Source organism: Callorhinus ursinus, unplaced genomic scaffold, assembly GCF_003265705.2.
Source record: "Callorhinus ursinus isolate GAN/ISIS: 27379988/994484 unplaced genomic scaffold, GSC_fseal_2.0 scaffold25, whole genome shotgun sequence".
NCBI lineage: Eukaryota > Metazoa > Chordata > Mammalia > Carnivora > Otariidae > Callorhinus > Callorhinus ursinus.
The window spans coordinates 27,873,642-27,896,035 of record NW_027397087.1 but is presented as its reverse complement, the minus strand read 5'-3'; the positions used below and the strand labels follow the sequence as shown (position 1 = coordinate 27,896,035).

The 22,394-nt window shown below is 40.8% G+C and overlaps 1 protein-coding gene across 12 annotated transcripts in view; it reads right to left on the bottom strand.

The window, feature by feature from the left end:
• Nucleotides 1-22,394, bottom strand: part of TLN2 (talin 2) — a 435,837-nt gene that overhangs the window by 170,716 nt on the left and 242,727 nt on the right. For all 12 annotated transcript variants that reach the window (XM_073877134.1, XM_073877137.1, XM_073877133.1 and 9 more), the window contains 2 exons: nucleotides 10,784-10,847; nucleotides 9,644-9,748 (listed from right to left, as the gene is read on the bottom strand). In XM_073877134.1, coding sequence (XP_073733235.1) covers nucleotides 9,644-9,748; nucleotides 10,784-10,847 — 169 coding nt within the window. The remainder of the gene's footprint in view (nucleotides 1-9,643; nucleotides 9,749-10,783; nucleotides 10,848-22,394) is intronic.

The following is a 22,394-nucleotide window of genomic DNA, read 5'->3' as shown; positions in this document are numbered from 1 at the left end:
CAAAGGTGGTTCAATAATCGCAAATCAATCAACATGATACATCACGTCAATTAAGAAAGGGTAAAAACCACATGATCATTTCATTAGATGCAGAAAAAGCATGTGATAAAATACAACATCCATTCATGATAGAAACCCTCAACAAAATAGGTTCAGAGGGAACATACCTCAACATAATAAAGGCCATAGATGAAAAGCCCACAGCTAATGTCATCCTCAATGGGAAAAAAATAAAAGACTTTCCTCTAGGGTCAGGAACAAGACGTCCACCCTCATCACTTTTATTCAACATGTACTAGAAGTCCTAGCCAGTACTAGCCACAGCAATCAGACAACAAAAGGAAATAAAAAGCACCTAAACTGGTAAGGCAGAAGTAAAACTTCCACTATTTGCAGATGACATGATACTCATGTCGTCTGTCATAGAAAACCTGAAAGACTCTACCGAAAAACTGCTAGAACTGATAAACAAATTCATTAAAGTTGCAGGATACAAAAATCAATGTACAGAAATCCACTGCATTTCTCTATACCAATAATGAAGCAGTAAAAGAGAAATTAAGAAAGCAATCTCATTTACAGTTGCACCAAAAATAATAAAATACCTAGGAATAAACCTAACCAAAGAGGTGAAAGACCTATATTCTGAAAACTGTAAAACACTGATGAAAGAAATTGAAGACACAAAGAAATGGAAAGACATTTCATGCTCATGGGTTGGAAGAAGAGATAATGTTAAAATGTCTATACTACCCAAAGCTGTCTATACATTCAATGCAATCCCTATCAAAATGCCAATAGGATTTTTTAGAGCTAGAACAAATAATCCTAAAATTTGTATGGCACCACACAACACCCCAAATACCCAAAGCAAAAGCAAAGCAAAGCTGGAAGAATCACAATTCTGAACTTCAAGTTATATTACAAAGCTGTAGTAACTAAAACAGTATGGTACTGGCATAAAAACAGATGCATAGATCAATGGAATAGAACAGAAAATCCAGAAATAAGCCCACCATTATATGGTCAACTAATCTTCAACAAAGCAGGAAAGAATATCCAATGGGAAAAAGACAGTTTCTTCAATAAATGGTGTTGGGAAAACTGGGCAGCCACATGCCAAAGAACGAAACTAGACCACTTTCTTACACATACACAAAAATCAATTCACAATGCATTAAAGACCTAAATGTGAGACCTTAAACCATAAAAATTCTAGAAGACAGCACAGGCAATAATTTCTCTGACATTGGCCGAAGTAACTTTTCTCTAGATAATCCCCTGAGGCAAGGGAAATAAAAGCAACAATAAACTACTGGGACTACAGCAAAATAAAAAGCTTCTGCACAGCAAAGGAAACAATCAACAAAACTAAATGACAATCCATGGAATGGGCAAAGATATTTGCAAATGACATATCTGATAAAGGGTTAGTATCCAAAATATAAAAAACTTATAAAACTCAACACCCAAAAACCAAATAATCCAGTTAAAAAATGGGCACAAGACATGAACAGAGAGTTCTCCAAAGAAGACATACAGATGGCCAACAGACACATGAAAAGATGCTCATCATCCAAAGCAAATCAAAACTACAGTGAAAATATCACCTCACACCAGTCAGAATGGTTAAAATCAAAAACACAGGAAACAACAGGTGCTGGCAAGGATGTGGAGAAAAAATAACCCCCTTGCACTGTTGCTGGGAACGCAAATTGGTGCAGCCACTGTGGAAAACAGTATGGGGATGCCTCAAGAAGTTAAAAATAGAACTACCCTAAGATCCAGCAATTGCACTAGCGGGTATTTACCCAAAGAATACAAAAACACTAATTCAAAGGGCTACACATATACACCTACATTTACAGCGGCATTATTTCCAAAGCCTAGATATGGCAACAGCCCAAGTGTCCACCGACTGATGAATGGATAAAGAGGATGTCATGTATATACATATATCTATATATATATGTACACACACACACACACACACACACAAATGGAATATTATTCAGCCATAAAAAGCAACAAAATCTTGCTATTTGCAGGATGGAACTAGAGAGTATTATGTTAGGTGAAATAAGTCTGTCAGAGAAAGACAAATACCATATGATTTCACTCCTATGTGGCATTTAAGAAACAAAACAAATGGGCAAAGCGGGGGGGGGGGGAGAAAAACCCAAAAACAGACTCTTCACTCAAAAAAAAAAACTGATGGTGACGGGGGGGGGGGTGGGTGGGAGGGCGGGTGAAAATAGGTGATGGGGATGAAGGAATGCACTTACTGTGATTAACACCAGGTGATTAAAATAAAACCTTAAGGAAAAAAATTTAAAACAAGAAGAAAAAAATCAAGTAAAAAGCAAGCAATTAGATTTTTCACTTAATAAAATGGACAGTTTTTCTTAATTAATACTCAGAATTGAAGAAGGTATGAAAGAGGATCACTATGGATGGGAATTTAATGTGGCAAAACCTTTATGGAAGAAAATGCATCAATATTGATCCAAAGCTATAAAAATGTTCCCCCTTTGGGGTACCTGGGCAGCTCAGTTGGTTAAGCCTCTGCCTTCCATGCTAGGTGTGGAACCTACTTAAGATTCTATCTCTTCCTCTCCCTCTGCCCCCTCCCCTTTTTTCTTTTTCTCTCCTTCTCTACAAACAACAACAACAACAAAACTATTCCTATTGTTATCAGGAAAAAAAAACCTTCCCAAATATTTGTTGAAATCTACAATGCCTAAATCACTATTCTCAGAGGAATACATACAAATTAGCACACACAAATATGAATGTATACAAGGGGATAGGCAATTTTAAAATAACACAAATGTGCTAGGTACTTAATAAATATCACCTACTAATTTTCAGAGCATCCCTCAAATGTTGGTATCATTCTGCAAATGGAGAGACCAGCAACTCATCCAAGGCAAACAGCAGTGAGCGGTAAAGCCATGACTGGAACACAAATCTGAGCAGCTCGAAAACGTCTCTGACTTCAAAAGCAGACTGTCTCCCACCGTGTACCCTACTCTGGGGAAAGCAGTCAGAGAACACAGAAATCACTGCTGGCCCCCATGGGCAATTCATAAGCCATCTGATGGTGAAGGTCAGGGCACACCTCCAGCTTCCTCCCAGGAGGAAGAGAGAACAGGATCGGGAATCTGCGTGGGTGTCTGACAAGGGGAATATGGCAGCGGAAGAACCTCCCAGGCCTTAAAGAAACCACTGAGAAGAGTCAGATTCTTTGTAAAGAGAGGCCGGTTCCGCAAGGGGCGAAATCAATGCAGGCTGGACAATGCCAGGTAGTCCAACTTGCCTTCAGGAGCCACATAGACCTTTAGACGAAGAGGTTCTAGGCCGTTAGCCACCCAGGCTTCGCACGGGCCCAGCTGCTGGCACCCGGAAGGGGATCTGAAATAAAATATGGTTTGCAGCTGTTGCCTTCAGCCTTTCCCATCTGCACCTCCCGGGGGACGAGGGGCTTTGGGGTGAGGGAACACTGAATTATGACGGACTGCCCCGGCTCTTGTTGAGCTCATTATGGACACAGGTGAGGGAGTCACAGGGAACATACTAACAATTTACAGTGGGCATTCCATTGGAAGATCAGGATTAGGGACGGGGGACAGAAGAAACGCAGAATATGCTGAAACCCAGCAACAGAGACCACTGTCAAGGGGATCAAATGATTTCAGGGCCTACCGGCAAAATGCAGAGCAGCTGGAGAAAGTTAAAAGAGCGAAAGGCTCAGCTCAGGGCTAGCCACCTGGTTCTTCCCCATGAAGACCTGCCTTAGACCCACAGTGGCAGGGCCCGCACGTTAGGAGAGGCTTCCTCCTTCTGCCCTCATCCCACACATCTCAGTTCACCCTACACCCCCAGCCTTGCCGACTTCGGCAATAGACACCAGCGTCCTTTTATCTCGAGTGAAGCAAGCAGGCGAGGCAGGCCCCGTGAAGTCCTGTCTCTCAAGCACAGACACACACACAGACACTGTAGCTGCTGCCGATCGGTAGAAATTTCTCTCCAGGTGGTCCTCATTAGGTTGGTTTTGTTTGGAAGATGTCTTGAGCTTACGGAACTTAGAGGCCAGAGAATGAATGCATTCTACCAAGAGGAGGCAGGGTTCATTAACAAGCCCCGCCCCTCCTTTCAAGCACATCTCAGCCATTACTCTGGCTTCAAACCGTGACAGACTCTTGACTCTGGGAAACAAACTGCGGGCTGCAGAAGGGGAGGGGGGTAGGGGGACGGGGTAGCCGGGTGATGGGCATTAAGGAAGGCACGTGATGTGATGCGCACTGGGTGTTCTACGCAACTGATGAATCAATGAACACTCCATCAAAAACTAATGATGTACTATATGTTGGCTAATGGAATTTAAATAAACAAATATAAAAAACATAAAAACTGGCAGCTGGCTGTGGTCAAGCCTGCTCTTCTTCCAGCTCTTCTCACTGGTGTGGAGACTGGATGATTCTTACATCACTGTGTCTTACATGGGAGATTTAGAAGTGAGTGAGTGAGTGAAGGGATGCAAGTGGGGTACGCTTTGGCAGGCTCTGGCTCTAGGCCCCTAACTTCGATGTGGCTCAAGCCTGTGATCCAGCTGTGCTCACTACAATTCTACCCTGGCTTGGTCCCAAAGTGCTGGCTTGTGTGCTTTGCTGTATTATCAGTACACATTTCTTTTAGGGCCATGGCAGAAAGGGACGGCTGCTGAAGAGCAAAATGGTGTCAGGGGTGCCTGGCTGACTCATTCGCAGGAGCATGTGGCTCTTGATCTGGGGGTCGTGAGTTCAAGCCCCACGCTGGGTGTAGAGATTGCTTAAATAAATGAAACTTAAAAAAAAAAAAGAGCAAAACGGTGTTAAAGATCCTCTTCATTAGCCATTTTTCTCTAACAACTGGTCATCTATTCAACTTAACTCACGATTCTGAGAGGCTCCAAATGCCCCCCTGTGATGCTTTTATAATTAAGAGGAGAAGAGGATCAGCTCTCCAGGTTTCTCACACCTCAGAGCTCTGGCTGTGGTTAAAGGGAGAGTTAAAAGACAAATTTATAAATGAGAAAGAAGGCTTACACAAGAATTTCCTGGAATGAAACAAGATCCTTTGCAGGTCATGGGAAATGGCTTACCATTGCTTAGGGGGTTTTGATTAGTGTATCAAGACAAAATGCAAAAGAAGCCAATATAAGAGGAAGACTGTGGACATTTACAGCTTCCATTCATTAAGATCTTATATGCCATAGTCCCCTTTTCTCTATTATCTCATTTAAACCTCATAAAAAAGCACAATTTTACAGGTGAGCAAACATGCATAGACAGAAGGTAAAGTAACTTATCTAAGGTAAAACTAAGTGGCAAACCAGAATCCAAATCTCGGTGTTTCCTTTCAAAGCTTATGTTTTTAGCCACTGAAAATACTGCCACATAAAGCTGTTCCCTGTGTATTCACTAAATGGCTTATAAACATCTCTACCTCAGAGTCAGCAAACTACAGTCAGGGCTAACCCTAGCTTTTTGCCTGCTTTTTTATGGCCTGAGAGCTAAGAGTGGATATTCCATTTTTAAGTAGTTGGGAAAAAAGAAAAAAATCCACAAGAGGAATAATACTATGTGACACATGAAAATTATATGAAATTGAAATTTCAGAGCCCATAAATAAAGCTTTACAGGAACCTAACCATGCTCATTCATTTACGTATTGCCCATGGTTGCTTTCAGGCCACTTGGGCAGAGATGAACAGTATGGCCTGCAAAGCCTAAGATACCATTTGACACCTTACTAGAGAAGTTTGCCAACTCTTGCTCTACATCATGGGTGATAAAAGCCAATTGCAAGTTGGAAGACTCAGTTGCCAGGGATTAGGGAGATGTGGAAAGGGTTTAGGGATAACCTAAAATTTATCAAATATTCTTACTTTCCAGGCACTACATACTTTTTTTTTTTTTTTAAAGATTGTATTTATTTATTTGACAGAGAGACACAGCGAGAGCAGGAACACAAGCAGGGGGAGTGGGAGAGGGAGAAGCAGGCCTCCCGCCGAGCAGGGAGCCCGATGCGGGACTCGATCCCAGGACCCTGGGATCATGACCTGAGCCGAAGGCAGTCGCTTAATGACTGAGCCACCCAGGCGCCCAGGCACTACATACTTTTTAAGATTTTATTTATTTATTTGAGAGAGAGAGAGACAGAGATAGCGATTGAGAGCACAAGCAGGGAAGAGAGGGAGAAGCAGGTTTCCTGTGAGCAGGGAGCCCGATGTGGGGACTCTGAGATCACGACCTGAGCGGAAGGCAGACGCTTAACTGACTGAGGCACCAAGGCGCCCCCCAGGCATTACATTTTTTTACATATATTATCTCGCCTAATCTTCACTAGAGCTCTGTAAGGCATTATCACTCCCATTTTTCAGATGAAGAAACTGAGGTTGAGGGAGGCTATGGATATCTCTGAAAGTTGTACGAGTTTCTGCTGTTTCCCACATAGGGGTATGTTGCCATCCTGGATGCCAGGCCAATCTTCCTGACTCCAATACCCAAGCACTTTTTTTTTTTATAACAACAAAGTATAATGCTCTGAAAATTAGGTCAACGTGTTCATGGATATAGAAGAAAATATGATAGAAGGACCTGTAAATATATCTAACTACTCTGAGAATATCTATGATTAATCCTAAGGCCATGTGGTATGATTAAGTGTGTTCAATATCAGTATCTAAATGTTTCAAAAATTATAATTTGACTTACTTAAATTTCTAATAGCCTATACAAGTAGTGAATGAGAAGCTAGAATCACTCAATTTTAACTTCCGAAATGATGCCAATGAAACTCCTTCACAACTTAATGGTATTTTTAGGTTGGGGTTCTAGAGAAATCTGTTATTTATACCTTCAAAAATCTTACTGTCCCTTAGCCATACAATTTTTGTGTGTGTCTGCTATTCTGTACAGGATCTCTTTTCATCATATATTCTAAATGGTTGTGCTTATGTATACATGCAAATGTTATTTCATGTTGACATGTCTTACACATTTACTTGACCAATTTACTCAATTTAAAAATAAATCTAAAAATTAAAAGGACTATATATTGTTATAGCATGTACAGAGATCTGTAGGCTGAAAATTATGCTAAGTGAATGGACTATTTAATAATATTAACACTTCCAGTCCATGAACATGGGATATCTTTCCATTTATTTGTATTGTCTTTAATTTCTTTCACCAGTGTCTTAAAGTTTTTCAGTGTAGAGATCTTACTTCCTTGGTTAAATTTATTCCTAAGTAATTTATTATTTTTGATACTACTGTAAATGGAATTGTTTTCTTTCTTTTCCAGATAGTTCACTGTATATGAGACCATCTTATTTGACCTATTGATCTGATTTATGAGGTTCATTAATCCATAGTATTAAATTACTCCTGAATTCTCATTGTACTACTTTGAAAATAGGGCAAACTGCAGTCATGCAAACTATTTATCAAAATCAATTTTCATTTTTAAGAGAGTGAGCATGTGCTTACATGAGTGGAGGGGGCGGGGCAGAGGGAGAGGGAGAGAGAGAATCTTAAGCAGGCTCTAGCCCAGCATGGAGCTGAGATGACAACCTGAGCTGAGGTCAAGAGTCAGATGCTCAACCAAATGAGCCAGCCAGGTGCCCCTATCAAAATAAATTCTAAAATAAAATGTACATAAATATGACCACTGAGCAAAAAATTAAAGTGGGCAGTGTGCTCACTTTCATAAAGTGACAAAAAATAAAACTAAAGAAAACCACAATCGGAATACCTAACATGTATATGAAAGTTGATCCTGGCTTTTCTTCAAAGGCATGTAAGTTAAAAAAAAAAAAAAAAAAAGACATGAAAAGAAGAAAAGGAGAAAGGAAGGGAGAGAGGGAGGAAGGAAGGAAATTTCCATTACTTTCTTATTTTGCCTTAAATACTTTTGTAAAAGAAGTTTTCATTTAACCAAATCTACAAGACCTTGCAATAACCAGAAAATTTGTGCTCTACCTTGAATTATCCTACTAGCCATAGACAAATTTTTCTCAGGCCATAAATTAGCCTTGGAGAACATTTTATTTTTTTCTGGACCTTGATGTTCAAGTGTTCTTCCTAATTACATGTAGTTTTCTGTGTGCTACATATTTTCCTAAATTTACTGACCTATATGCACATCCAAGTGTGATGGTATTAATGGAAAACAATATGAATATAAGAGATGAATTTCATACATGAAAGACTACAGAAAAACTCAAGAAAGCATGGAAACTGAGACCAAAGCATTGGACATGCTCAAAATTTGTTTCATTGTTGTCCCTATGAGATATTGGAACTCATCTGCCATCTACTGTTCTTCAGAATAATAAATGAAAAGCAGTTTTTACTTCTAAAACAAGCAGATCTCACCATCTGCTCATGGTGATGGTGGGGGAGCTAGGGTGATGAAAGCAGGTGACTACAGTTCAGATGGGCTCACCTCAGCTCAGGCAGCAGAGTCATTCCAGGGAAATGGAGTCATTTGTACCTACAAGGCATCAATCCCATTCAAAAATTCACTGATAGTTTAAAGCTCACACCAAATGTGAAAAAATTCAACTTCTAAATGGTTTTCTGAAAAACAAAGTGATTCACCTATGCTTTCATCATTTGCAAGGGCCCAGCATTTTTGGGTGTAAAACCAAGAGCTGTCTGGTTTAAGTAACTCATCAGCATGAAGTGTATCCCCTTCTTCAGTGTAACATCTTTGAGTCTCCTCAGCCCAAATGAAGCAGCTTTCTCCAATGAGTAGAGGCAAGAAAAACATCTCTACCCCCAAACATCCAAGAGGACATTGTAACTTTCTTCTTCTCTAGTTCTCTTTAGCAGTGAGGAAAGCAAGCTTCTTAAAGTGCCCAGACTCTAGCCTTGGGACTTCTGTCCCTGGGGGCAGCTGAGCACAGTTGGTTAACACTCTCCTCTGGTGAGTTTTCTTCCAGGGCCAAGGACAAGAGCTAGGAAGCCAAGAGTCACAGCAAAACCAGTGGAAATCAATGAAACCTATTAGTGAGATGACTAAAATAGAGTATGTGAGGTTGGGAGGTACAAAGGAAAGAAGCTAATGAGAGCGCTATCAGTCCACCTAAGAACACACCCATCGAGGGCCTCAGTCTTGAATTTCAAAGACCCACCTCTTTCCTTCTAGTAGGAAGGCAAACAATTCCCATGAAATCAGATCTGAAGGCCACAGAAAATCCCAAAGCCCACCTGAAAGTATACAAAGTAAGTACCGTATTGACTACATTAATTCAATTTGGTATGCAGTTATCAACAACCTTCACTTAGACCACGGCACTCTTAGTAATCTTAAGTGAAACATTTTCAGAGGGAAGTGACAAGTAGACATAAATGTACTCCTTCAGTGACTTTATAGCAGCGACTGTGCCAGGACAAGACACAAGTGCCTGGAGGCCCACAGGCGGCCAGGCTCACTCACTAGCCTTTTGGCTTACACACTTCGTGTCTGTCCCATGGGCTAACCTCAGGTAACCATTAGCCAGATGCTACCTCTGCAGATGCTAGGGGTCTCGGGACAACAAAGCAAGCTTGCCAGCAAACACCTGCTGCACTCTACACGCTGCCCAACTTACCTTCACCAGAAAAAAGGACACACCATACGTCCGGAGGGATCGGGCAAGTTTGACATACTTGACCTTGGCTTCTATTTCGCTCATCTCTCCACAGTTCTTATGCTCCTACAAGTGACAGCAGCAAGGGCTGGTTATTGTAGCTCTGCCAGCACGTGGACTTGGTAGAGGTGGTTACAACATATGGCACATAAAGTTGCTATGAATGATCAATCACTGACGTTTGTGTCGGAGACCCCTCTGTGACCCATGTACCAGCTGACCGAGGATCAGAGCACAGAGATAGCTTGAATGCAGGGCTTCTTAATGGCAACTGGAGCCCAAACTCCCTACAGATTTTACACCTACAGGCAACAATTCATGCCATGTAGCATGGCAGACCAGGGTCCGAAGTGTAGTCGACTTTTTGGAAGAACTCCATATCCCCAAAGGTTCAGAACCAATGAGCAGAGTCATTTAGTAGAGCTAAAATAATGTTCTCCAGGAGAGGTATCATTCTAACATCCACCCAAAATACATGGTTTTCCAAAGAGCAGAATATATAAATACCTGCACGTCAGAGTGCTTGGAAACAAGACTGTGTGCATTTTATACAGACGAAATTTCTACTTCAACTTATATTTACATTTCAATACTGAAGAAGACTTTAACATTTTGGATTCACTGGAGTGATTGTTTTATGGCAAAGTTGATGATAGGGCTTTTCTTACCGTTTGCCTGGAAGAGAAAACTCTCTGACGTTTATGGAAAAAAACCTGAATTTTAAAAAGACACCAGTTTCCAAATTCTAAGCTTCAAAAAACAAATATCAGGACAAAGAAGTTACTTGTAGCGGCTTCTTCAGTGCATTTTAAGAGCAGATCACCTTGTTTCGACACTATCAAGATAATGCCTTTGAAATTAAATGTATGCACATTTTTCTCAGAAGGACTAAGTAACCTTTAGCAGGAAGGTATGGATTAAGATAATAAATCTGCCCAAAGTAGAACTGTCAGCTTCTTTACTCTTGAGTCACTAATCATTCATTATATAAGCAGAGTACCTGTATGGGGTACTAAACTATCATGTGCAGAGGCCCCTCTCATACTAATAGATGAAGCTAGGGAGTGAGGAGAATAATAAAGTTCTGTACATTTCCAATACCTGAAATATTCTCTTTTCAGCTCCTCTCTGCTTGATGTATTCTTTGGGCAGGAATTCCTTTAGACTGAGAGAGAGAACAACAAAAAAATAATAATAAGCCATTTATTCTATGATGAGAAGGAAAAAAAAAAAAAGACATTTTTGTACAACTCCATGAAGTCATTAACTTGCCCAGTATTTTATGGGACAATTAAAGAACAGACTGCCACATCTCATAATACACTTAAATAGGACACAAATACAAAACCAGTCTGATACAAAGGATCAAACTAACAAAGTTAAAAAAGAAAGAATTTCCCTGATACATTGTAAAGTGCCAAAGCAAAGGGTGCAAGAGTGTAGGGTATGCTATCCTTTGTGATAAAGGGAGGAGAGTGCTTTTCATTTTACATGGTTAATACGTATTTTTAGGGGTGCCAGGGTGGCTCAGTTAAGCATCTGGTTCCTGGTTTCGGCTCAGGTCATGATCTCACGGGTCGAGACTGAGCCCCGCGTTGGGCTCCGTGCTCACTGGGGAGTCTGCTTGAAGACTCCCTCTCCCTCTGCCCACGCCCCTACTCTTACATGTGCGTTGCCTCTCTCTAAAATACATAAGTAAATCTTTAAAAAATATATGTATTTTTAAAACAATACACACATACATCTAGTACTAATTAAAATGATTCTCTATGGGAAGAAGGGAAACACAGGGCGAAGGGAACAAGGACGGAAGTGAAACCTCTGGATATCCCTTGCATTAGTTACCACTTTAGAACCACTTGCGTTAGTTACCACTTTAGAACCACTTGCCTTAGTTACCACTTTAGAACCACTTGCGTTAGTTACCACTTTAGAACCACTTGCATTAGTTACACCTTAGAACCACTTGCCTTAGTTACCACTTTAGAACCACTTGCGTTAGTTACCACTTTAGAACCACTTGCGTTAGTTACCACTTTAGAACCACTTGCGTTAGTTACCACTTTAGAACCACTTGCATTACAGTTACCACTTTAGAACCACTTGAAATTACAAGGAGGGGGAAAATTCAACACCTAAAAATCTAAAGCAAACTGAAATAAATGAACTTAACAGTGTATCAAGTTGATAGCATAACCACAGGAAGAAAAATGATTTCAAATAACTTTGAAAAACCGTCTTTCGACTACACATCCCTAGTGAGATATGTTTTAAATATAAAGTGAACCATGGAAGACATATTAAATATTGATAACATTATTTTAAAGCTATACCCTCTCCCCTCTAAACACATAAATACACACACACTATAAAATTACATTATTATATTATATAGAAGTAGGATGTCATATAAAATTAGGATAAAGTGAGTAATTATGCTAGGTGTTAGAAACCAAACTTTTTAGCACGAAATAGATTAAAATAAAGCAAAAAAATAAAAGTTAAATGAAAACCCTGTAGTCTTTCATTTGAATTGGAAATACTGATCTAAATGTCTGATTCATTCTTTTTCTGGAAAACAGTTTTTAGTGTGTCCACTGAGGAAGCCAAGGGCACGGACCATCTGGTGGCACTGCCAGGGCCTCGGTCAGGTAGCCTCCAAATACTATTTCCCACTACAAGGAATCAGGGATCCCTGGAGAAGGGACTGATTCTAATTCTGGGGCAGGAAATGTATTAAATGTTCTTGGGGCTTCTTATGCCTGAGATCAAAGAAGCTATCAAAATGACACTGGACTGACATCAAGGGGTAACCACTGGCCAAAATCAGAATGATTTTTAAAACCTTACACAAAGGAAAAGACTGAACAATATAAGAACCCAGCATCCATTCACGGCCATTTCTGACTCATCTACTCCTTTACCTCATCACCTGCGCTGGATTATTTCCAAGCAAATCCTACAGATCATATAGTTAACTTCATGTGATGGGGCAATTAGAGTGTCAAAGAATGATGACCACAATGGGTAAAAACACAGATATATAAAAATCCCATAAAGATCCTTTAAAAGAATCACTGGTCACCTTAACAGGTGGCTAGGGCACCAACTCCTACTGAAAACTGATAAACACAAAGTAACAAAGCTAACAAACGCAGAAGGAATAAAAGGAGTCCAAAATCATCATTTTATAGCTCCTAATGAAATAAACAATGGATCAAAACATGCCGGATGGCTGCTAAAACCAACAAGTGACAAGTTAATGGAGAACTTTATGGGAGATAGTTCAGTCTAATTCAAACCCACTTAATCAATTTTATTATTAATAAAAGTGGGATAACCAGACAACACATGCCTAACTGATGGAACAGGAAGTATACAGCACTATCCAGGAAGTATTTTTGGCAGTAAAGAATAATATATAATTTAAACTGAATTTAACTAAGATGCTAGATCTAAATATTAGTTTATGAAAAGAGAGATGGAAGACACCACCAGGATAAAATCAGCCCAATGCCAACTAGGGCAATTCTATAAAAATAACCCAGGTCCCTCTAACAGAGTTTCAAAAAACATATTTACTACAAACCTACAGTAATAAAGACAGTGGAGAATGGATATAATAATAGGTCAGTGTAACAGAATCAAGAGTCTAGAAATTAACCTTTACAGCCAGTTGATTTTCAGCAAAGGGAATGGGTTTTCAACGGGAAAAGAATAGTCTTTTTAACAAATGGCGCTGAGACAATTGGATATCCATGAGCAAAACAATGAAGCTGGATCCTCTACTTCACACCAAATGCAAAAATTAACTCAAAATGGATCAGAGACCCACATTTAAGCTAAAACTGTAAAACTTTTAGAATAGAGGAATAAACCTTGATGGCCTTGAGTCAGGGCAACACTTAAGATTCAATACCAAAAGCACACACAGCAAAAGAAAAAATAAGTGGGACTACATCAGAATAAAAAATTTGGAACTCCAAGTGACATGACCAAGAAAATGAATAAGCAGCCTGAAGAATGGGAGAAAATACTGCAAATTAAGTATTTGATAAGGGACTTGTATTCTGAATACGTAAGAACTTTCACAACAATGAAAAGACAACCCAATTAAAAAATGGGGAGGGGATCTGTAAAAACATTTTTCCGAAGAAGATACACAATTGGCCAAAAGCATATGAAAATATGCCTAACTTCCGTGGGCATCAGGGAAATAAAGAAATATTACAATACGATACCATACACCCACTAAGGTGGCTACAATAAAAAAAGATGAACAAGTGTTTGCAAAGATATGGAGAAATTAGACTCCGGATGCATTGCTGGTGGGAATATAAAATGGTATAGCTGCTGTTGAAAACAACATGATACTTCCTCAAAGCATTAAACAGCAATTTTACTCCTAGGTACGTAACCAGGAAAAATGAAAACATGTCCAAACATCTGTACATGAATGTTCATAGTAGTATTCCTAATAGCCAAAAGGTAGAGACAACTCAAATGTCCAATCAACTGATGAATGGCTAAGTCAAATGTAGTTGATCCATACAATAGAACATTACTTGGCAATAAAAAGGAATAACATGGGATATAAACTCCAACATGGAAACACTGTGCTGAGTGAAAGAAGCCCATCAAAAGAGACCACAAATTGTATGACTCCATTTATAGGAAATGTGCAGAATAGGCAAATCTATAGAGATAGCTAGGATCAGTGCTTGCATAAGGCTAGGGATGGGCATGGGGTTACTGAGGAGTGGCTGCTAATACACACACGAGCTTATATCAGGAGGGATAAAAGTGCTCTAAAATCAGATTGTGTGATGGTTGCACAATCTTGTGCATACACCAAAAAACACTGAATTGTACATATTATTATATGGCATGTGCACTGCATCTCAATAAAACTTTTCTTAAAAAAAAAAAACCTTATGAACCAAATAAAATTTGTAGGCCTTGCTTAAATCCTGATATTAAGTAAAAACAGTATTTTTGAGACACTGGGGGGAAATTTAACAAAGACTGGGTATTAGATGGTATTACAGAATTGTTGTCAATTTTATTAGGTGTTAGGATAGATTTGCGGTTGTACAGGTTTAGAAAATTTTTTTTTTAATTTCTATTTGTCAGAAAACCATACTGAAGTACTTATAGATGAAATAATATGCTGCCTGGAATTTGCTTTAAAAGACTCCAGCAAAAAAAGTAGTGGGGAGGTAGGGTGAGGTCAGATTCTGGCTACATTAACACTTGAATAATGAAGTCAGATCAGCCCGCAAACTACTTCCATTGACAAAAGTTGTAAGCACATTTTCTGGAATTTCAGGAATCTAGTAGCAGAACAATCTGGATTTCTCAGGAGGGTCAGGAGGGGGCAGAGTTTAAGAAATATCTAAGCAGCGGCCCATTGCATGTTATGACTATCATTAAGCAACTTCACGGACAAAAACGTGACTGGTCACTGGAAGGCACCAAGGTCACAAAAAAAGCTGAGTCACAGAGAAGTTAGCTGAGGTCACAGGACTTGTTAGTGCCGGGAGCCTCTGACCTCCCAGAGCAAGAGGAGACCCACCTGACAACACAGGTATTTCAGGTTTTCCCCCAAAGCACACTGAAAACGATAGTGAGAAAATGGGCCACTGGACAGTAGCTGCTGTGCTACCAACCAAGGGGGACCTGGCTAAGGTAACCAAAAGCATCCAAAAAGGGACCCATGAAAAACCCCCCGCAACAACTGTTACTAGAAGAATTCCAGAGCGCAGGGTCCAGAGGCCAGCCAGGGGCAGAAGATGTTAGGCATTAATGGCAAGAATGTTCTGTGTGGCAACAAGCCGCCTTCTATCCCAACTAACCCTCCTGTTCTTCAGGAGGAATGGAAAACAACTTCCCGAAGCTTGCACTAGAGGTGTTACCCTTGATGTCACAGGAGTGGATTCGGGAGTTTGTCATCAGGTATTTTAAAATACGAAGTGTGTCTGTGCCCATGCGTGGCCTGTATGTTTCCCCAGTAAATCAGCCAAGTGCCCGGTGTCAGCATGAGGCTGGAAGGAGCAGGCAGCCCATCATCACTGCCTGCCAGGCAGCAAGAAGCTCCAGCTCAGTTGTTTTGATTACCAACCCTGAGCTTGGAAGGCTCCTAAGCATCGGCGACATGCATACAAGTGAAATCTGTCAGCCTTCTTGGAGAAAACGGGTCGACTGTCAAGCCTGTTTGGCAATTTTTCTCTTAATTAAGCAAGCTCTGGCCAAGCAAAGTCCCCCCCACTGCCTCCTTCGGTATTCCCACGTGAATATGGCTACATTAACACTTGAATAATGTGTTATTCTCCTCCAAATCCTACCCCTGGCCTTTTAAATAACACCTTTCCTGAGTGCAGTAATAATAGACCCTCCACTTCAAGGAGAGGGTGGGCTAGTCCAAGCTCTTCTTCCTGAAGAGCCATGGGAGGTTGGAAGTGTGCAGCCAGCAGATTCTTCTCTCATGAGCCCCACTTCTGCTCTGGCCAAGTCAGCTGTATTTGTTCTGCACTCTTGCTGCTGGCCGAGCGTCACATGATAATGCAATAAACCAACAGAGCCCATAAACTGCTAACATAGGGGGAAAAAAAAAAGCAAGCTACCGAATGCTTAAGAAAGGTAAATATTTCCCAAAGTTATTAGATGTGAGTCCACTGTAAAATACTGAAAAGAAAAAAATCATGAAAATCCAAAAATAGTTTCACCCTCAGATTGCTCCAGGATCATCTTTAAATTCACTCTTAGATGACGTGGTTCATACAAGGAAAATACAGAACCCCAACCAGGGGATCCACACCAAGAAAAAACTTTGGTCTTTCATCAAAAGATTAGCAAGCTGGGGCGCCTGGGTGGCTCAGATGGTTGGGTGTCTGCCTTCGGCTCAGGTCATGATCCCAGGGTCCTGGGATCGAGCCCCGCATCGGGCTCCCTGCTCGGCGGGAAGCCTGCTTCTCCCTCTCCCTCTACTGTTCCCTGTGCTTGTGCTCTCTCACTCTCTCTGTCAAGTAAATAAATAAAATCTTTAAAAAAAAAAAAAAAGATTAGCAAGTAAATGTATAAGTTGAAAGTTTATCTACAGGGTTTCACAGAGGTAGATACCACCGTGAATTCTGTATTTCAATTTTTTTTTTTAAGATTTATTTGAGAGTGAGTGTGTGCTCATGTACTCTGGGGATGGGGGGGTGGGGTGGGGGAGGTGGGCAGAGGGGGAGAGAGAATACTGAAGCAGACTCCCCGCTGAGCAGGGAGCCCAACACAGGGCTCCATCCCAGGATCCTGAGATCATGAGCTGAGCCTAAATCAAGAGTTGGCTGCTCAACTGACTGAGCCACCCAGGTACCCCTTAAATTCTGTACTTTAAATGTCTTTTTGGATTATCCACAGTCTAAGCCATGTTGATAGGGGATTTCTACTATCAACAACTGCTGTTTATTTTTTTTAATTAATTTTTTATTGTTATGTTAATCACCATACATCATTAGTTTTTGATGTAGTGTTCCATGATTCATTGTTTGTGCATAACACCCAGTGCTCCACGCAGAACGTGCCCTCTTTAATACCCATCACCAGGCTAACCCATCCCCCCACCCTCCTCCCCTCTAGAACCCTCAGTTTGTTTTTCAGAGTCCATCGTCTCTCACGGTTCATCTCCCCCTCCAACTTACTCCCCTTCATTCTTCCCCTCCTTCTATCTTCTTCGTTTTCTTTTTTCTTAATATATGTTGTATTATTTGTTTCAGAGGTACAGATCTGTGATTCAACAGTCTTGCACAATTCACAGCGCTCACCATAGCACATACCCTCCCCAATGTCTATCACCCAGCCACCCCATCCCTCCCACCCCCCACCACTCCAGCAACCCTCAGTTTGTTTCCTGAGATTAAGAATTCCTCATATCAGTGAGGTCATATGATACATGTCTTTCTCTGATTGACATTTCACTCAGCATAACACCCTCCAGTTCCATCCACGTCATTGCAAATGGCAAGATCTCATTCCTTTTGATGGCTGCATAATATTCCATTGTGTATATATACCACCTCTTCTTTATCCATTCATCTGTCGATGGACATCTTGGCTCTTTCCACAGTTTGGCTATTGTGGACATTGCTGCTATAAACACTGGGGTGCACGTACCCCTTCGGATCCCTACATTTGTATCTTTGGGGTAAATACCCAGTAGTGCAATTGCTGGATCGTAGGGTAGCTCTATTTTCAACTGTTTGAGGAACCTCCATACTGTTTTCCAGAGGGGTTGCACCAGCTTGCATTCCCACCAACAGTGTAGGAGGGTTCCCCTTTTCCGCATCCCCGCCAACATCTGTTGTTTCCCGACATGTTAATTTTAGCCATTCTGACTGGTGTGAGGTGGTATCTCATGGAGGTTTTGATTTGGATTTCCCTGATGCTGAGCGATGTGGAGCACTTTTTCATGTGTCTGTTGGCCATTTGGATGTCTTCTTTGGAAAAATGTCTGTTCATGTCTTCTGCCCATTTCTTGATTGGATCATTTGTTCCTTGGGTGTTGAGTTTGATAAGTTCTTTATAGATTTTGGATACTAGCCCTTTATCTGATATGTCATTTGCAAATATTTTCTCCCATTCTGTCGGTTGTCTTTTGGTTTTGTGGACTGTTTCTTTTGCTGTGCAAAAGCTTTTTATCCTGATGAAATCCCAAGAGTTCATTTTTGCCCTTGCTTCCCTTGCCTTTGGCGATGTTTCTAGGAAGAAGTTGCTGTGGCTGAGGTCGAAGAGGTTGCTACGTGTGTTCTCCTTTAGGATGTTGATGGACTCCTGTCTCAGGTTTAGGTCTTTCAACCATTTGGAGTCTATTTTTGTGTGTGGTGTAAGGAAATGGTCCAGTTTCATTCTTCTGCAGTGGCTGTCCAATTTTCCCAACACCATTTGTTGAAGAGACTGTCTTTTTTCCATTGGACATTCTTTCCTGCTTTGTCAAAGATTAGTTGACCAACAACTGCTGTTTACTGAAAGTCAAACACTGTTCCAGGTGCTTTACATGTATAAGTAGATTAATTAAATGCTGACAAAAGCCCATGGAAGAAAATATCCCATTTTATACATGGAACATGAGGTTCAGAGACAACATATTGCCCGCAATCACAACCGACAACTTAAGCCTCATCTGTGGTCTCCAGAGACCATGCTCCTAGCTACTCAAAACTCTGGTCCCTCCAAGCTACCCTTTACTCAAAACACATAATATGTGATCAGTATTTCAGAACCTTCAGATAAATAATAAGACAAGAGAAATAGCCAGTTAGTGGTAAAAATTACCGTAAGAGTGGCAATTTTTTAGAAATGCCCAGAAGCCATTAAATGAAAGAAGGGGAACTCAAAACATTTGGGGGAGCAGTGTCTAGATTCAAATCTAGGTGTTCACAAAACCTCATTTTCTTATATAAAATTAAAGCTGCTTGTTCAAGTACTTCCAAGAGAAGGGGCCTCAAGATGTTCTGTGGTCTGGTGAGAAGCAGTCAAGTATATGAGAGTCAGCTACGATTTTGGGAAATGGGAACTGCTTCTCATCGGTCCCAGAGTTGCCACAAGGACATGTCCACAGGCAAGCCCCCACTTCTCTGAGCTGGTGTTTACCCAGCAAGAGTGGAGGCTTGGAGGGGAGAGAAGGTGGAGAGATACAGCAAGGACAGTGTCACCCACAGGACACTGGAACACTCAGATCTCCTGAGCCCAGCCTTCATGGTCAGTCACCAAATGACCAACAATAATGTCTCAAATTTGATATCATGTAAGTGGTCCCAGGACCAGCAGCATTAGCACTACGTGGGAACGTGTCAAAAGTCCCAAGCTTCAGGCTTCATCCCAGACCAGCTGAGAGGCTCTGGAGGTGAGGCCCCGCAGGGTAAACAAGCTCTCTAGAGGATGCTGATGTATGCTGGAGTCGGAGAACCATCAGCACACTGGGCTGACAGCTCAAGCGACGGATTCAGACACATCTGAATTAGAAGCCAGACTCAAAGCTGAACATATCTGTACGATGGAGGGTACTAGAGTGATGTCCAGCCTAACTGTGGAGACGATGTGGGAGGAAAGAAGCAGCTGTCGAGCCGGGAAACACTGAGGGTGAGAAGAAGTGGAGGGTGAAGATGGCATGGGGGAAGCTCGGAAAGGGTTTGAGGACTTAACGTCAGCCACACAGCAGTTCTGGGCTCCCGAACCAATCCCAGTGCCCTTTGGTCTAAGGACAGGAACCAATGCAGAGGCTCAGGGGTAGCTTGGGGCTAGATCAATTCAGTGGTGCCTGGTTTGAAAGTTCTGGAGTCTGAAAGCAGTTAGGGAGGTAGGCACCAACTTTAGGAGGCTGCTGCTGGGGAGGGGAGTGAAGGCACCACTGGACGGTCACAACCTCCTCTAATGGGAGAGCCCCTGGTTGTCAGGTGCACAGGACAGAAGCAAACAATCAAGAAACTGGTGGGTCATAGTGGTGAGGAATAGGACGTAAGGCAGAGCTGATGAAAAACACAAGCTGAAATAACTCCTTCTCCATTAGTTTGAAAATGCGATCTACAGCCAAATTATTCCAAAGACTAACTCTAAAGCAGGAATAGGAGTTTGAATAAACGCCAAGAGAAAAACTGACTCAAGGCCTCCTACTGTGTCAAAAGCTTTGCTTGTTGACAAGAGAATTATGTTCAGTTTGTAGTGAAAAACTTCCAAGTCCACTCTGAATTCCTCAACAGAGATTCATAGATCAGGTTGCTTTGTTTTCTCAGTGGGACACATCCAAAGCACATGCCAACAGGACAAGCGGCTGTGGTCAACGAGGCTGAGAGGGGTCCTCAGCGTGCGCCCCACCTGCCTGCACCCAACCACTGGGTCATCCCCCTGCAGCACACAGAGCCAGGAACACTTGGTGTCTGAACTCCAAGGCCTGTTAATTTTGCCTTTGCCAGATGTGAGAGATCCAGCCTCAGTGAACACAAGCTTTTATCACCTCAGACTATTTGCAACTGTTTTTAATAAAAATTGTCAATTGTGGAAACATTGGAAATAGATCCTATTGTCATATTTGCTTCATGATTGCTACCCAGTTTTAAAGAAATAGAGATTACAGATTTAGCTGAAGTCCCACACCATCCTTCTTTCTCTCCCTAACTGTACTTTCTTATAGTTTTCATGCATATTTGATTATGTTCCTACTTCTCCTTGTACCTATAAACATATTGTTTCTCTTTGTATTTTTAAATTCAACATTCATTTTTTGAAATGTCTTGTTTCCTCTGTAAAGTACTTTGATGTTTTCATACATCTAAGTTTGTGCCCATCTAATAGACATGAAATGCTATATTCTTACTGATTTTGCATTTGACTTACTTATGAGGCTGAATATTTTTCCATATCTTTATAAGATAGTTGAATTTCCTCTTTTCTAAAGTACCTGTTGCTATACTGAGTGGTGATTTTCTTTTCTTTTCTTCTCTTTTTAAGGACTGCATGCCTGTGCATGCACACGGGGTGGGGAGGTAGGTGGAGAGGGGCAGAGGGAGAGGGAGAATCTTACACAGGCTCACTGCCCAGTGCAGAACTCGAACTTGAACTCACCAACCCTAAGATCATGACCTAAGCTCAAATCAAGAGTCAGTCACTTAACTGACTGAGGCATCCAGGTGCCCCCCTTTGTTTTCTTTTTAATAATTTCTGGATATTAGCTTGTTCTTCGTAGTATGTGTTGCAAACATGCAAATTTCTTCTTCTACACTTTGGAGCTTCACTCTTAATTTGGTAATATATTTTGCCTATTATTTTAATTTTAATAAAGCGGTTTATCAACCTTTAGAACGCTTATCACCCAGCATCAGTAATAGAGTATTTTTAATTACTATAGCTTTATAAGAAATTGGGTATTTGTGTGAATCCTTCAATTAGCCTTGGTCTGAGTCCAGACTAGTGCATAGTAATTTTTTAACAGTTTTATTGAAATATATATATTATCTTTTAAGTTTTTATTTACTGAAGTATAATTAACATAAAGTATCCTTTTAGTTTCAGATATACATCGAGTGATTTGGTATTTTTATACATTATAAAATGACCCCCACAATAAGACCACCTGTCACCATACAAAGTTATTACAATATTATTGACTACATTCCCTATGCTGTACATTACATTCCTATGGCCTATTTACTTCGTAACTGAAAGTTTGTGTATCTTTAATCCCCTTCACCTATTCCAATTCAACAATGGAAGAAAACAAAAATATCAATTCAAAGAGATACAGGCACCTCTATGTTCATTGCAGTATTTACAACAGCCAAGATACAGAAGCAACCCAAGTGTCCATTGATGGATGAATGGTTCAAGAAGATGTGATGAACAATAGAATATTATTCAGCCATAAAAACAGAATGAACTCTTGCTATTTGCAACATGGATGGATCTAGAAGGTATTATATCTAAAAGAAAGACAAATACCATATGATTTCACTTATATGTGGAATCTAAAAAGCAAATACACACACACAACAAAACAAACAGACTCATAGATGCAGGAAACAAACTGTTGGTTACCAGAGAAGGGACGGGTTGGGGGGTAAGCAAAATAGGTCAAGGGGGTCAAGAGGTACATATACCTTTTAAGATTTGTTTTTCTCATTACTTGATATGTGGGATTGTGATTAGAATTGAACTGAATTTATAGACAAATATGAAT